This window comes from Mycteria americana, chromosome 1 (assembly GCF_035582795.1).
Source record: "Mycteria americana isolate JAX WOST 10 ecotype Jacksonville Zoo and Gardens chromosome 1, USCA_MyAme_1.0, whole genome shotgun sequence".
NCBI classification, from domain to species: domain Eukaryota; kingdom Metazoa; phylum Chordata; class Aves; order Ciconiiformes; family Ciconiidae; genus Mycteria; species Mycteria americana.
In genome coordinates, this window is record NC_134365.1 from 83187154 (window position 1) to 83199943 (window position 12790).

Genomic DNA, 12790 nt, shown 5'->3' on the forward strand with positions numbered 1-12790 from the left:
TGGGAGGTTTGTTCTTGTTTCTGTTAACTGAGTCATCCTTGGTGGCAGTGGTCTATGAAATGTTGTATTAGATGAAGAGCCTGGCTTAGACGCAAGCTTCAACTCCACTGAAGTTAGTCAGAATCTTTCAACTCTGGTGTCAGTAGCTTTTGGATTACATCCCTAAGGAAGGCCTTGAAGATGCTAACTAGAAACCAAGATAAGTGATGCTTAAAAGATTATGAAATGTTTTTAAAATGAGCCCTTTTCCTCCCTTTTCCCAGCAAGAACTTTTTTTGGAAGTAATTTAAATAGAAAAAAAAAAATTCCCAAACAAATCAAATGTGGGTTATGGATGGTTTCATTATTCCTGTGTCAAAGTTCAATAGGGAGTCCTGCTTTCTGTCTACATCTCATTGAGTTTACAGATTATTTTGAGAAAAGGGTGGTAAATCATTCCCAAAATATCTGACATGTTGAAGGATTAAAGCTTTCTCACTGTAAACCTGGTGTGATTTTTTTCCCGTCTTCCAAAAACTTACTGCTACTGGACTTTTTTAATGGGGATTTTATGATGTTAGAAATTCTGTATTTATTATTTTTGACTCATGAAAGCAGAGGCTGATCCAGTCCAAACAGAAAATTCCTGTCAAATTATTTCTCATTTCCCTCACTACAACTCTTGGTGCAAGAATGTGACAATTTAATCCCATTTTTCTCCCTCATTTCTGCTCCCCCACCCTTCTGCCAAGAACCTATGGTGGCCTCAATTTTTAAAACTGAATAACTGTTTAAAATCAAACATACTTTCATCCTCTCCTTCGCAGAGAAATACCTCATTTCAGTCACAATGCTATCTTGTCATCCCAAAATAAGCACATCTGGTTTTCCTTTGCTTGTTTGCATTCTCAGGAACATCATGTATATATTTATAGGACTTGGCTCTTCTCACCAGACCTGTTTGCACCAGGAGAAGCACAGTGCTTTACTGAACACTTAAGTTAATTAAATCAGAGTTAGCCTTCTGTTTCTGCATGGACCACTCTACTGGTTTGGACTAGATCCTTAATGGTACTCTATTCTACCTCATCTGCCCCATATACACAGACACACTTTGAGTACTGATCAATCAGATTTTCAGAGGGCTGTGCATAGGTCTGCTGGACACATATAAATGCAGACCAAAAGGGACTCCAAACATGCATGTGTTGCACAAGTAGTAGTTCTGCCATGTCTGTGTCTCACATGTAATCTACTATGTCTGTACACGCTGTTGTTAGATGTGACAGCTGTATAGATAAACATACCCTCGCTCTCTGCCCTCCAGCCTTCTTGTCTGGCTTCCTACTGGATCATATTCTCTCTGTTCTGCTACCTTTTTTCCTTGGTAATCTCTTACAGTCAGCTCATCTCCTCTATTAGATCATCCTTTTTCTACCAATAAGTTTTTTATTTTCCTTCCCAGGATATCTCTGTCTTCATCGGGCCCTTGTTTTATTTTGCAGTGTCTACTTTTGCACAAGCTAAGCACTGTGATGAACAGTCCTGCTGTGGCAGAAGGATAGATCAATTTTTTCTATCTCCAGTTTCAGCAGCTGCATATTTTTTTCCCCTTGCCTTGTGCCTCTTTGGAGGGAATGAGAGTCAGAGTGAATAACACAGATTCTTCCATTGTATTTTCACCCTGTGAAAAATTTCACTGAGGGCAGAGTACAAGTGCTGCAATCAACCTTACCCATATGGAGGAGCAGAATAAAACCCAAGGCATTTTAATTGCTTTGCAGAAGATCACAAAGCCTTACTCCCGTTTGTTGTCTCTTTCCCTCAAACAATACTACTAAGTAGATGACAGACTGAGCTTATAAGTAACAGCCATCCATTATATCTCTAGCACCCCAAATGTTGACTCAATTGGGAACCATCATTCAGTGTCTTCATTCTGGCTTATCCACGGTCAGTGGTGGCTGAAGAGTTATGGAGTTAAACTTCAGATGGCAGCCCTGCATTGTTTGGAGTCATTGGGACACATCCTTACTTTTTCCTTCAATGTTTCTGGAGAAACTGCTGCACAGCTACGACAGATGTGACTTGCTGGTCTTCTAAACCTTTCTGTGATTTCTTTTTCAATTGCTGTACCCAAGAACATCAAAACAGCTAGGTAAATGCAACAACAGTTGAATTATGGAAAACTAAGCCTTCTTGAATTGAAATGTGTGTTCTGCGGGGCTGGAATTCACAAGTTTAACATGCCACAGTTCACTCAGATGTGTTCCATACCATAATTCTTTTACTGTTGCTACAGGAATTGACCCTAAAAGGCTGCAGGGCTTGAAAGCCTTAACCTAGAGTTCCTTTAAGACTCCTTTTCTTCAGCTCTGTTTTTCTGAACTTACTGAAAAAAATCTGTGTGCTTATTTTATTACTCTCTGTCTTTGGCCTTGGTGATAGACCCTTAGGGTAAAATCCTGGCCCTGTTGAAGTCAATGGCAAAACTGACATTGATTTTAGTGAGGGCCTGATTTTGGCCTATTTATCCAACATCCATTTCCATCACTTGCTTCAAAATGTAATTGACTATGTTGGATGAGAATACCAAGAGTTAATAAAATCAATTTAAAGACACTTTTTCATAGCTGTTATCTTTTATGTTGCTTTTCACCTTTAATAAATTATTCTTAATTAATGGAGTATTTTTTGGCTCTTTTTTTTCTTTCCTGCTTTTGGTTGTTGTTTTCTTCTGTTTGAGAAATCAATAAATCGCAAACACAACTGAAACTTCTGTAGAATCCAGGACATCTCAGTGTGCCAAGGAAGCATGACTAGACCATAAATATGTGGAACAGGATGAGAGATTAAAGTCCTTTCATTCTCCCCCTGCTTCCTTCTTGTACCCCCTACCTGTGAATGTGAGGTCTCTCCTTCTGTGAACAGACTGTAGGAATATGACTGAAGAAAAGCCTGGACCTTCAGCACATCTTCCCCAAAGCAGCAAACAAAATTACAGGCAAGGACAGAAGAGTCTGAGTCACCGCACTTCCTTTTCTCTAGACACAAGTGCTCCAGCTACTCAACCTAATAGTCTTTTCTGTGTAGCTTTCTCCCTGTACTCTTTTCTATCATGCTACAAATGAAAAAAGCATCAACTGGAAAGATAGCCTTAAAAACCACCTGATATAAATAATCATTCATCCCTGGCAGCTGGATTCTAGGGGGTTTTGTCTTTTCATGTAGAATCTCCATTTGCATGTCTGTTCTAGCAAGTACTGGCTTGCAATACTTCAAATTGAGTTGTTGGTGACTGTCACAGGTGATCTGCCTTTGCAGTACCCAAGGGCATTTGTTAACTGAGAGTCTTGAGAAATCAGTTCCAATCTTTCTGGCAAGCTCTGGTGGACATACATCGTGAGGACTGCACAGCCACTGAAGACACAAAGATTTGTGCCAACAAAGTAGTTTTCCTGCATCTCTCCTATTTCAACCTGCCTCCCAGCTGCCCTGCCCCTCCAGCCTCTATACATTCCACTCTATCTCACTCCACAAATGTCTCATTTTTCCCAAGATCCCCAAATCCTGGTACTCCTTTTTACTGTATAAATAGAGCAACTGTTGAATCATGTCTGTTTTTTTAAAAGAAGGCTTTGTGTAAGTGCACCATGTGCTTGCAGCCCAGCCAGGATCACTGGATTTTGATTTCTCTCTTCTTTTCCTCATTTTTTTCTCAAAATCTTGTGGGTTCTTCCCAGCATTTTCCTGTAGTGATTTTATGCTCGCTTCAGATGCTGATTACCTTGTGTAATGGGATGCTTATTGGTTGTATTGGGAATTACAAACAGCATAATTAAACCATGTTCCCACCTCTTATGTAACACAACAGTTTGGTGCCAATCCCTTGTGAGAAACTGCAGCATCATTTTTAACTACTCTAGACATAGCCTTCTGACAAAAACCTGTTCTTCATTTTCTTTCTCCCTGATCCAACATTCATTCTTCTTTCATGCTATTCAGTCTCCTCAAGAATGTATCTTGCTTTTTGATATTCACTGGCAAAAGGACCAGAAATAATGGCTGTTCTACATTTCTACAGTTTTCTGTTTGTCCAGATTCATATGGCTACTAGTGGGGTCACGAAACTTTGCTGCATGTCCCTCCAGCATAAAGCTTTTTGGAGACTCATCCTGAATGGGCAAACCTACCTCATTCTCACTGGTGGGGCTGCCTGGCATGCAGAAATCAGAAGCTAAAATAGCTCTTGATTATAATTTTCTGTCAACTTTGTTTAAAAATGTTGAGCTGAGTAATTAAAAAACAAGTTTCACACAAATGCATTTAAAAAGCTTACTCAGTTTTAATAACACAATCATATGTGCAGGTATAGAGTTCTGCAAAACTCATTTTCATTGCCCTACTGCTGTATAGCTGGAGAATAACACTGTGCAAATCCCTGTTCTCTGTTCCTTTAACTTTCTGACACATTTCTGTTTGGTCTGAAACTTCACATGATTGGATATGACACAAAAGTACATTTTTTGTGGAAAATTTGAAAGAATTAGTTTGGCTTGCTTTCAGTTAGTTGATCCTTTAAAAAATTACATAAAAATAAAAATAAGAACACTCTTCAAAGCTTAACTCAAAGTGATTAAAGGTGCCACTCCTCATGCCTGGCTTACAAATAGCCAGATGAAAAATTAAAAACTATTGTGAGTAACTGAGCCCTGGACTTAGTGTATTCCTGAATAAATATTAAAAACAACAACTATTGTTTTAGTTACTGGGTTCTCAGGGGAGTTATGTGTATGCATTAAACTCCATAACTCGACTCCATGGTGCTATAACCAGAGGATTAGGTCACACATGTACAGACTTCACATCTAAACACACCCAAACTTTATCTCAGCTGCTGCAGTGACAGTGAGATGCTCTTCAATCTCATCTGCCCACGGAAATGTGAGGGACATTTATAGCTCATATCATTTTATTGGAACAGAAATCAGCACTGTCTTGAGCTTATTGTTCACTGTCCTCTGAGAGTCCCTCACATTAGGAAATTAATTGGGATATGCTGGAAGAGCATCCTGGGAATTCTTTGATTGTTTTAAATCCTGCCCCCAGTCTCCTATCCTCTGAATACTACATCACCTCTGTCACAAATTCCCTTCATTGCCATAAAAGCAGAGGGGGGGGGGGGAAGGAAATTTTAGTGTCTTGAAATGGCTGAGTTTGCATGATGTAGGAGGTAAATGTCTTTGTAAGGATCCATCTAATTCTTTCTTGTGAAGTATTTTAAATCTCCCCACCCTTTTATTAAAGCTGTGTGAACTGAATGTTCTGGGTACCAAAAGTATTTGGTTAGCCCAAATATATCTGGGTATTAACAAAGTACTGTGCATGTTACCATCAGACTTATGAGCTACGCCTTAGCTGCACCTGGAACAAAAGCTGGAGTTGATCTGTTGATTTTTGCTGTTTTGTGATCCTGGGACTGACAGGGCGTGATGCAATCTAGATCTGTTTTAAGAATGTGTGCTGGTCCCCATTTCCTCCATACTGGTGATGAAATTGAATGGGTCCTGTAAACACTGGTCGGTGTAGAAATTCTGCAGCCACTGTGGTCATTTCCAGGCTGCTGTAGAGCCTTGTGCTATGTGGTGACACAGTGTTCCTCTGTGGCTCAGTGTATATTAAGGAACAAAGAAATAAACCTACCCAGCAAAGCCTTTAGTGTGTTTGCCAACTAGCCGTGCCCTGCTACTTAAGTTAGGGTCTGAGAAAGCGGTTCTGCTTAACTGGAGGTACAAATGAAAACCCCTACCATTTCCCCATACACTCCTGTCTCCAGGCCACACACCTCTAGTTCAAAGGATTTATCGCAAGCTGTGGGGGAAAAGTTTGTGGGAGATCCCTGCTTACACTACTGGCAAAACATTACTGGAATTAATCTGGATTTTCACTCATATGGCACATATGTGAACAACTATAAAATAAGGTCGAGCATATTTGTGAAAGATAAATTTCATCTGCAAAATGAAGACATACAATAAGTATAAATCTTGATGTTTTATGCTAATTCAACTGTACTTCACTTCCTTGATTTTGAAGAAATATCTCATTCTACTGCATTTTTCCATGGGAATTTCTCAATGTGTAAAATAGCATGAAGTTATTGATGCATATACATTTAATATGTCATCTGTGGCAGGCATTGGGAATACTTTACTCTTCTTTTAGAGGTGGATTCCTTTTACTCTGGGATTATACTACTTATGAAATTCATGTATTTGTCAGTGTTGTGAAATTTGTATCCCCATCTCAGTGGGACAGTGATTGATCCTACTATTCCTACCGAGGTCCAAAGAAATACTTGCACAAATAATTGCTCACCCATGTGAGTAATTTATAGTCTGGCCAAAATGGACGATGTTATTGTAAAACATGGTCAAAATGAGATTCTCTGATACAACCTCTTCTGACCTATGGGAGCTGGGAGACATAACTGATCTGTGTTTACTTAAGAAATGGTAGGAAATGGTTTTGCTTTTCTGCTTCAGAGGCAGTGAAAACTCAGTTGGTCTTGCAAGACGTATACTTTTCAGGTAGCAGAAATATTTCCTGACTGAAACTGGGAATTTCCAAGTCTCACCATAACAGTGGTTGTGTGCTAGCCCAGTGTTCCACCTTTATACACACCATGGCATATCTGAAGGAAAATTCAGAACCTCTAAAACTCTTATGAGAAATCTCTGAAGGAAGATTATATGGTTGTGCAAGTACATAAAGCATCTAACTCCTGGTGAAGTAAGGGTTTCAGGGTCTACATAAATCTACATACTTTGCCTCATACATGATAGGTAAACTCTCAGGAAAAAAAATACATCAGAAATATATATTTTTCACATAAGCATTCAATAAATGTTTCAATGTTGATGTTAGTAATTATATAATTCTGTAGTTTCCAGTGGCTTAGGAATAAACTTGCAGAGAAGTTCCAGTGAGTTCCAGTTCTTCCCCAGTGAGTTCCAGTATGGGCTGCATTATGGAGTACTAAAGAGGCTGTTACTGTATATATCCAAAGTGACACTTTCCTAGCAATAATCTGTTACTGAATCCAAAGTGACTAAGGTAGGATTTCTGTCTGTGTGTGACAGGAATGATACACCTCTCTGAGACCAAATTCTACTGCCCTTGCTGAAACTCTCTCATGCATCTGATTGTCTCCCTTAGTTTGAACCCTGTTTGCATGTTAGGTAGAAGCATGGGAATTGCATTTCTCTGGGATGAAAGGGCATTAGTAAAATTAAGACATTGCTTATACTTAACATTTCATAGGTACATATTTTATTATTTTTATTAGTTGTAGCATCATTTTGGTTAAAGAAAAGAGTGCTTCCCCTTTAAGGTTCCACAAGCAGCATCTTTATTTGTCTATTTAGATAAACTCAGGTACATGTGCTTGTGACAAGAGAGCACTGGAACCTGAAGAGCTGCAGGTGTTTTCTGGTGGTCACAGGTCTGGTTTTAAGTCAATAATATTCATTTTGAGAGTCCTAAATGGCTTTGGACCTATCAGTATCTTGGAGCCACTTCTTTTTTTTGGTGCTGCAGATTTATTAGCAGAGGTGTTGATTTCCTTTTGCTTTAAACAACAGGCAGTTTTTCTGCTAAAATGTTCATAAGTCCACCAGGTTTAGGAATCAGTACAGTCTTGCACCCTCTTTGGCTGGCAATATGTCCAGTCATTTTGACCTTAAAAGTGTACTATATTGGAAGTTCCAAAGTTTCATGGTGAGAGAAAAGTACACCTGTGCTAGATATGTGGTATGAAGGCATCACATAACCTTCTGGTATTTTGTTTGTTTGTTTCTTTCTTTATTTCTTGAGAGGTGCCCAGTGTGTTGTTTTTGAGAGTATTAATTATTACTAATATTATTTAGGTCCAAGGTGCTTGAGCTTCAGGAAGATGCCCATTCAACACGTATCTAAAGAGAAACAATTATTAAAAAGTACTGGCTTCAACTCCATTTTAACAGTGTTGTGCTGTTGTAACTTTCCTCTTGACACAGGAACACAGGAACTGCTGCCCCCAGCAGCTTGTCACCTGGCAATAAGCAGCATCAGAACATCAGAGGATGGTGTAAACTAAGCCTATGGGGCATCAAAGTAATGTGATATACAGTTTGTATTGCCGTGCAAAGACTTGGGTCAAATCTTGTAGGGAAAAAAAAAAGAGTTGGTTCAATCTGAACTTTTGTTCCTTAGGAAGCTAAAGAAGCTCTTCAGGAAGCTGAAGGATGAAAGAACTGAACCAAAGGAAATGGACACCAACCAGTCAAAGGACCCTCAGCAATGGGATCTTGACTACATCTTGGAACCTTTCACTGGGCTGACTCCAGAATACATGGAAATGAGTAAGTTTTCTGAATTCCCTTTCCCTTTCTGCAATAACCATAGTTTTTGCATATATAGGACCAGTCACGGTCTATCATATGACTGTATGTCATAGCTTGGGGGAAAAAAACCAGAACACTTGTAGCTTTGCAGAAATTACATGCAAGACAGCAGGACTATGAGACTGCCTCATTACCAGCATAACAACAATGATGAGTCCTAGTGTCTCATAATACTTATACTGTGAGAGTCCAGTGTTCCCAGCTGAGAACAGTGCATAGAAACCATACAGCCACAGAATCACAGAATAGCTAAGGTTGAAAAGGACCTCTAGAGATCATCTAGTCCAATCCCTTGCTAAAGCAGGGTCAGCTAGAGCAGGTTGCTCAGGGACTTGTCCAGTTGTCCAGCTGGGTTTACAGTATTTCCAGGGATGCAGACTCTACAACCTCTCTGTGCAACCTGTTCCAGTATTTGATCACCCTTACAGTAAAAAAGTTTTTTCTTATGTTTAAATTGCATTTCCTATATTTCATTTTGTGCCCATTGCCTCTTGTCTTTTTACTGGGCACCCTTGAGAAGAGTCTAGCTCTGTCTTCTTTAATCCACCCAAGAGGTATTTGAACACATTGGTAACATCCCCCTGAGCCTTCTCTTCCTGTGGTACAACAATCTCAGTTCTCTCAGCTTCTCCTTGTACGTCAAGTCCTCCCATCCCTTAATGATCTTAGTGGCTCTTCACTGGATTCACTGCAGTATGTCCATGTCTTGTACTGGGGAGCACAGAACTGGAAAGAGCACTCCAGGTGTGGTCACAGTAGTGCTCGGTAGACGGGATGGATCCCTCTTCTTGACCTGCTGCAATGCTCTTCCTAATGCACCCCGGAAGGCTATTGGCCTTCTTTGTACCTATGGCACATTGCTGGTTCATGTTCAACATGCTGTCCACCAGGATGCTTAGGCCCTTTTTTGCAAAGTTGCTTCCCAGCTAGTCAGTTCCTAGTGTCTACTGATGCTTGGGGTTATCCCTCCCCACGTGCAAGACTTTGCATTTTCCTTTGCTGAACTTTGTGAGATTCCTCTTGGACCATTTCTCCAGCTTGTTGAGGTCCTTCTCAATGACAGCACAATCATCTGGTGTAACTCCTCCCAAAATTAAAATTGCTCATTAATGTTTCCAATGTAGTAAAAATATGTAGATTCCAAAATATAAATGTGTGTTTTCTTCTCATAGGAGTAAATCACCCTTTACAAAAGAAAACTGTAGGAATATCTTTTTAGATAACTTAGTTCATGACTGAATGTTACTGATGTTGAATCACGTACACAGCATTCCCAGCTATGCTTAAATTAAAATCCACATGCATATACAACAGAAGAGAACCTTCAGCCTGTAAGAGCTTCTTGGTCAGCTGAAAGAGACAGTGGAATGGAGAATTGTTATTCCCATTTTACTCATGGAGAGCTGCGGCATGCAGGTATTGAGTTGGCCACACTTTCTAAGGAAGTCTAGGGCACACTTGGGAATTATTTCTCAGACTCCCACTTTTCATACCAGTTCTTTAACCAGCACATTCTCTATTTTTTTAAATAGCATGTGCATACTTCCTCTGCATGCATCACCCTTCTGGAGTGCCTGACATCACTAGTGGTATGCATTGCCAGACATTTGGTCATCTTTCAAACCCATGTAAAGTAGGAGCAACTCTATTAAAGTCAATAGTATTCTAATTTTGTAAAGCTGGTGCCCATCACGTGTATAATTTTGTAAAGCTGGTGCCCATGTATGTGCTTGCTGTTTTTCACAGTTACTTAAATTGCTGCTAAACTATGGCAGAGATAAGTACTTTTTCAAGGTTGCTCCACAGTTTGCTTTTCCACATTAGAGGAGATAAGTATGTTGGTGGAAACCCAGAGGAAAATGGGAGCAATTCTTTCTTGAAGTGGCAAGATGCCACCAGTTATATATTTGGTAACCACTCAGTCAGGGAGCAGAAGTTCCTGATTTCCATTAGGTGGGATCCAGGAGCTGGATCTGCTGCTTCACAGAAATACCTCTCTCAAGATGCAACGTCTATCAGAATGAAACTGTATGCACTTTTTAGTATATGCAAGTGTGGATTGCTGACATCTTACTGACTTGATCCATCATTTGCATATAATTAAAAGACTCTCTGATTTAGGATCTGAGATCAGTGTGTTCACTGTAAGTCATTTGAGATGTAGCATTAGAGTGTTTTCTGCTGTCTGGAAGACAAGAGGCAAGAAAGAAACTTTAAATCACTGAGTTTGTTCAAATAAAATATCACTAATAATTTATTTTCCTTTTAACATGTTTGGCATTGTGCCATTGTCCTCAGTAGTTATAATTTGGAAGTCTGGTCCCCTTGGTATCTTGATTGCACTTTGCTCAAGAGAAAATGTAACTCCATTGTCCAAAGTTGTGCTGATACTTATGAAATGATGTTTGAAATTCTGAGTACAGGATCTGCCTGTATAAATGGATACAGAGAGCAAACCCAAAAACTAGGCATTTTTAGTATAATTCTGCTTTGTAAGGAATCCTCTGTTGCGTCCTCCCAGCTTTCACTGAGATTGTTTGATCACATTCATCTCCATGTATCCACTTACACTCATCCACTGGTCCAGCAGGAGCAGGTCAAACACTGGGATAAAGGAGTACACTACAAATGAATTAGCCGAGGACAAATATCAAGCATCTGATAGAGAATTTCAAAGTGAAATACATACAAGCCTTCTTTCTCATTCTAAAGTGTGTTTGTTATAAACTCCAAGGAGTATCTCTATGACTCAACAGAACCCAGGAGGACAGAGGTGCAAATAATCGCCAGATAACTCAGTCCTGCAGCCCTGGGACACCTTGCAACTTCAGCTGTCCTCAAGGAAAGGAACCTGCGAGGAATCACAGAATCACAGAGTCATATAGGTTGGAAAAGACCTTTAAGATCATCGAGTCCAACTGTTTACCTCAGACCACCACTATACCATGTCCCTAAGAAACTCATCCAAACGTCTTTTAAATACCTCCAGGGATGGCGACTCAACCACTTCCCTGGGCAGCCTGTTCCAGTGCTTGACAACCCTTTCAGTGAAGTAAAATTTCCTAATATCCAGTCTAAACCTCCCCTGACGCAACTTGAGGCCATTTCCTCTCGTCCTATCGCTTGTTACTTGGGAGAAGAGACCGACCCCCACCTCTCTACAACCTCCTTTCAGGTAGTTGTAGAGAGCGATAAGGTCTCCCCTCAGCCTCCTTTTCTCCAGGCTAAACAACCCCAGTTCCCTCAGCCGCTCCTCATAAGACTTCTGCTCCAGACCCTTGGCCAGCTTCGTTGCCCTTCTCTGGACACGCTCCAGCACCTCAATGTCTCTCTTGTAGTGGGGGGCCCAAAACTGAACACAGTATTCGAGGTGCAACACAGTATTCGAGGAAGCAGCACACAGGGATGCTAGGGAGTAAGTAAGAGGCCAGGCTCTTCACACCAGATGCAAACCAAAATTGCAGTGTACCCCTCAGCCCTGTAGCTGCCTCATGAGTAGACCCTGGAGAGGCAGGGGAGGAGAAAGGGGGAATGGTATGGGCGGGGGAGGACAAAGAAGGGAAATAATCTAGGCAAACCCAAGCTTTAGGGCATAAAAGTATTCAGGTGAGAACCACAGCTTGTCAATGGGTATGTTATCTAAAACCAGACATCTGTTAAATATTGTATGTGACAACTCCTGTTTTAACAAGCCACTATTCTCAAAACATCTGAAAGAGAATGCATTTTATGCCAAAAAAAGTGAATACCATGTATGGTTTATCTATATATATAGAAATAGCTGTATTGATTTATAGATATAATATATAATATCATTATAAATGCATATATGGGATTTTATATAGTGGTGGATTTATGTAAATATATAAATATGCAAGTGTACATGAGGTACTTTATATAATGGCAGATTTAGGGATCTCTTTTATGGATATGTTTGTGGATCTGAACCTTGCCCTCTGTAGTGCCATGAAGTTGACAAAAAGAAACTCTCACCTGCCATCATCTCATTCTCAATTATTTCAACTCACCTAGGATCTGGCTGTGTGTTGCAGCCTCTACTACCTTATCCCCTTATGCACTTGATATTTTGTTGAAAAATTCTCCTTTAGGATTGATTTTTTCAATGCATTATTTCAGCCCAAGTTGATTTTTCCTCCTGGAAACTTTAAGCAAACTTCTTTGCAATTTTTAAGTTAAACAATGGTGACAAAATATAGACATTTCCCCTTATAAACATTTTCATATGTTTTTATGCTCAGGCATAACTCAGAAATGTCTGCACTTTAACATCCAAAATTTCCTTGTTAGCTAGTTCTCTCTAAGGACAAGGACCTTTAGTTATTGGTAATAAACAAACAGAATAAATA

The 12790-nt window shown here is 39.9% G+C and overlaps 1 protein-coding gene across 1 annotated transcript in view; it reads left to right on the forward strand.

Annotated features, from left to right (window-relative positions):
• ANO2 (anoctamin 2) overlaps positions 1 to 12790 on the forward strand; it is a 194372-nt gene that overhangs the window by 161624 nt on the left and 19958 nt on the right. The window contains exon 20 of the mRNA XM_075491534.1: positions 8233 to 8381. Coding sequence (XP_075347649.1) covers positions 8233 to 8381 — 149 coding nt within the window. The remainder of the gene's footprint in view (positions 1 to 8232; positions 8382 to 12790) is intronic.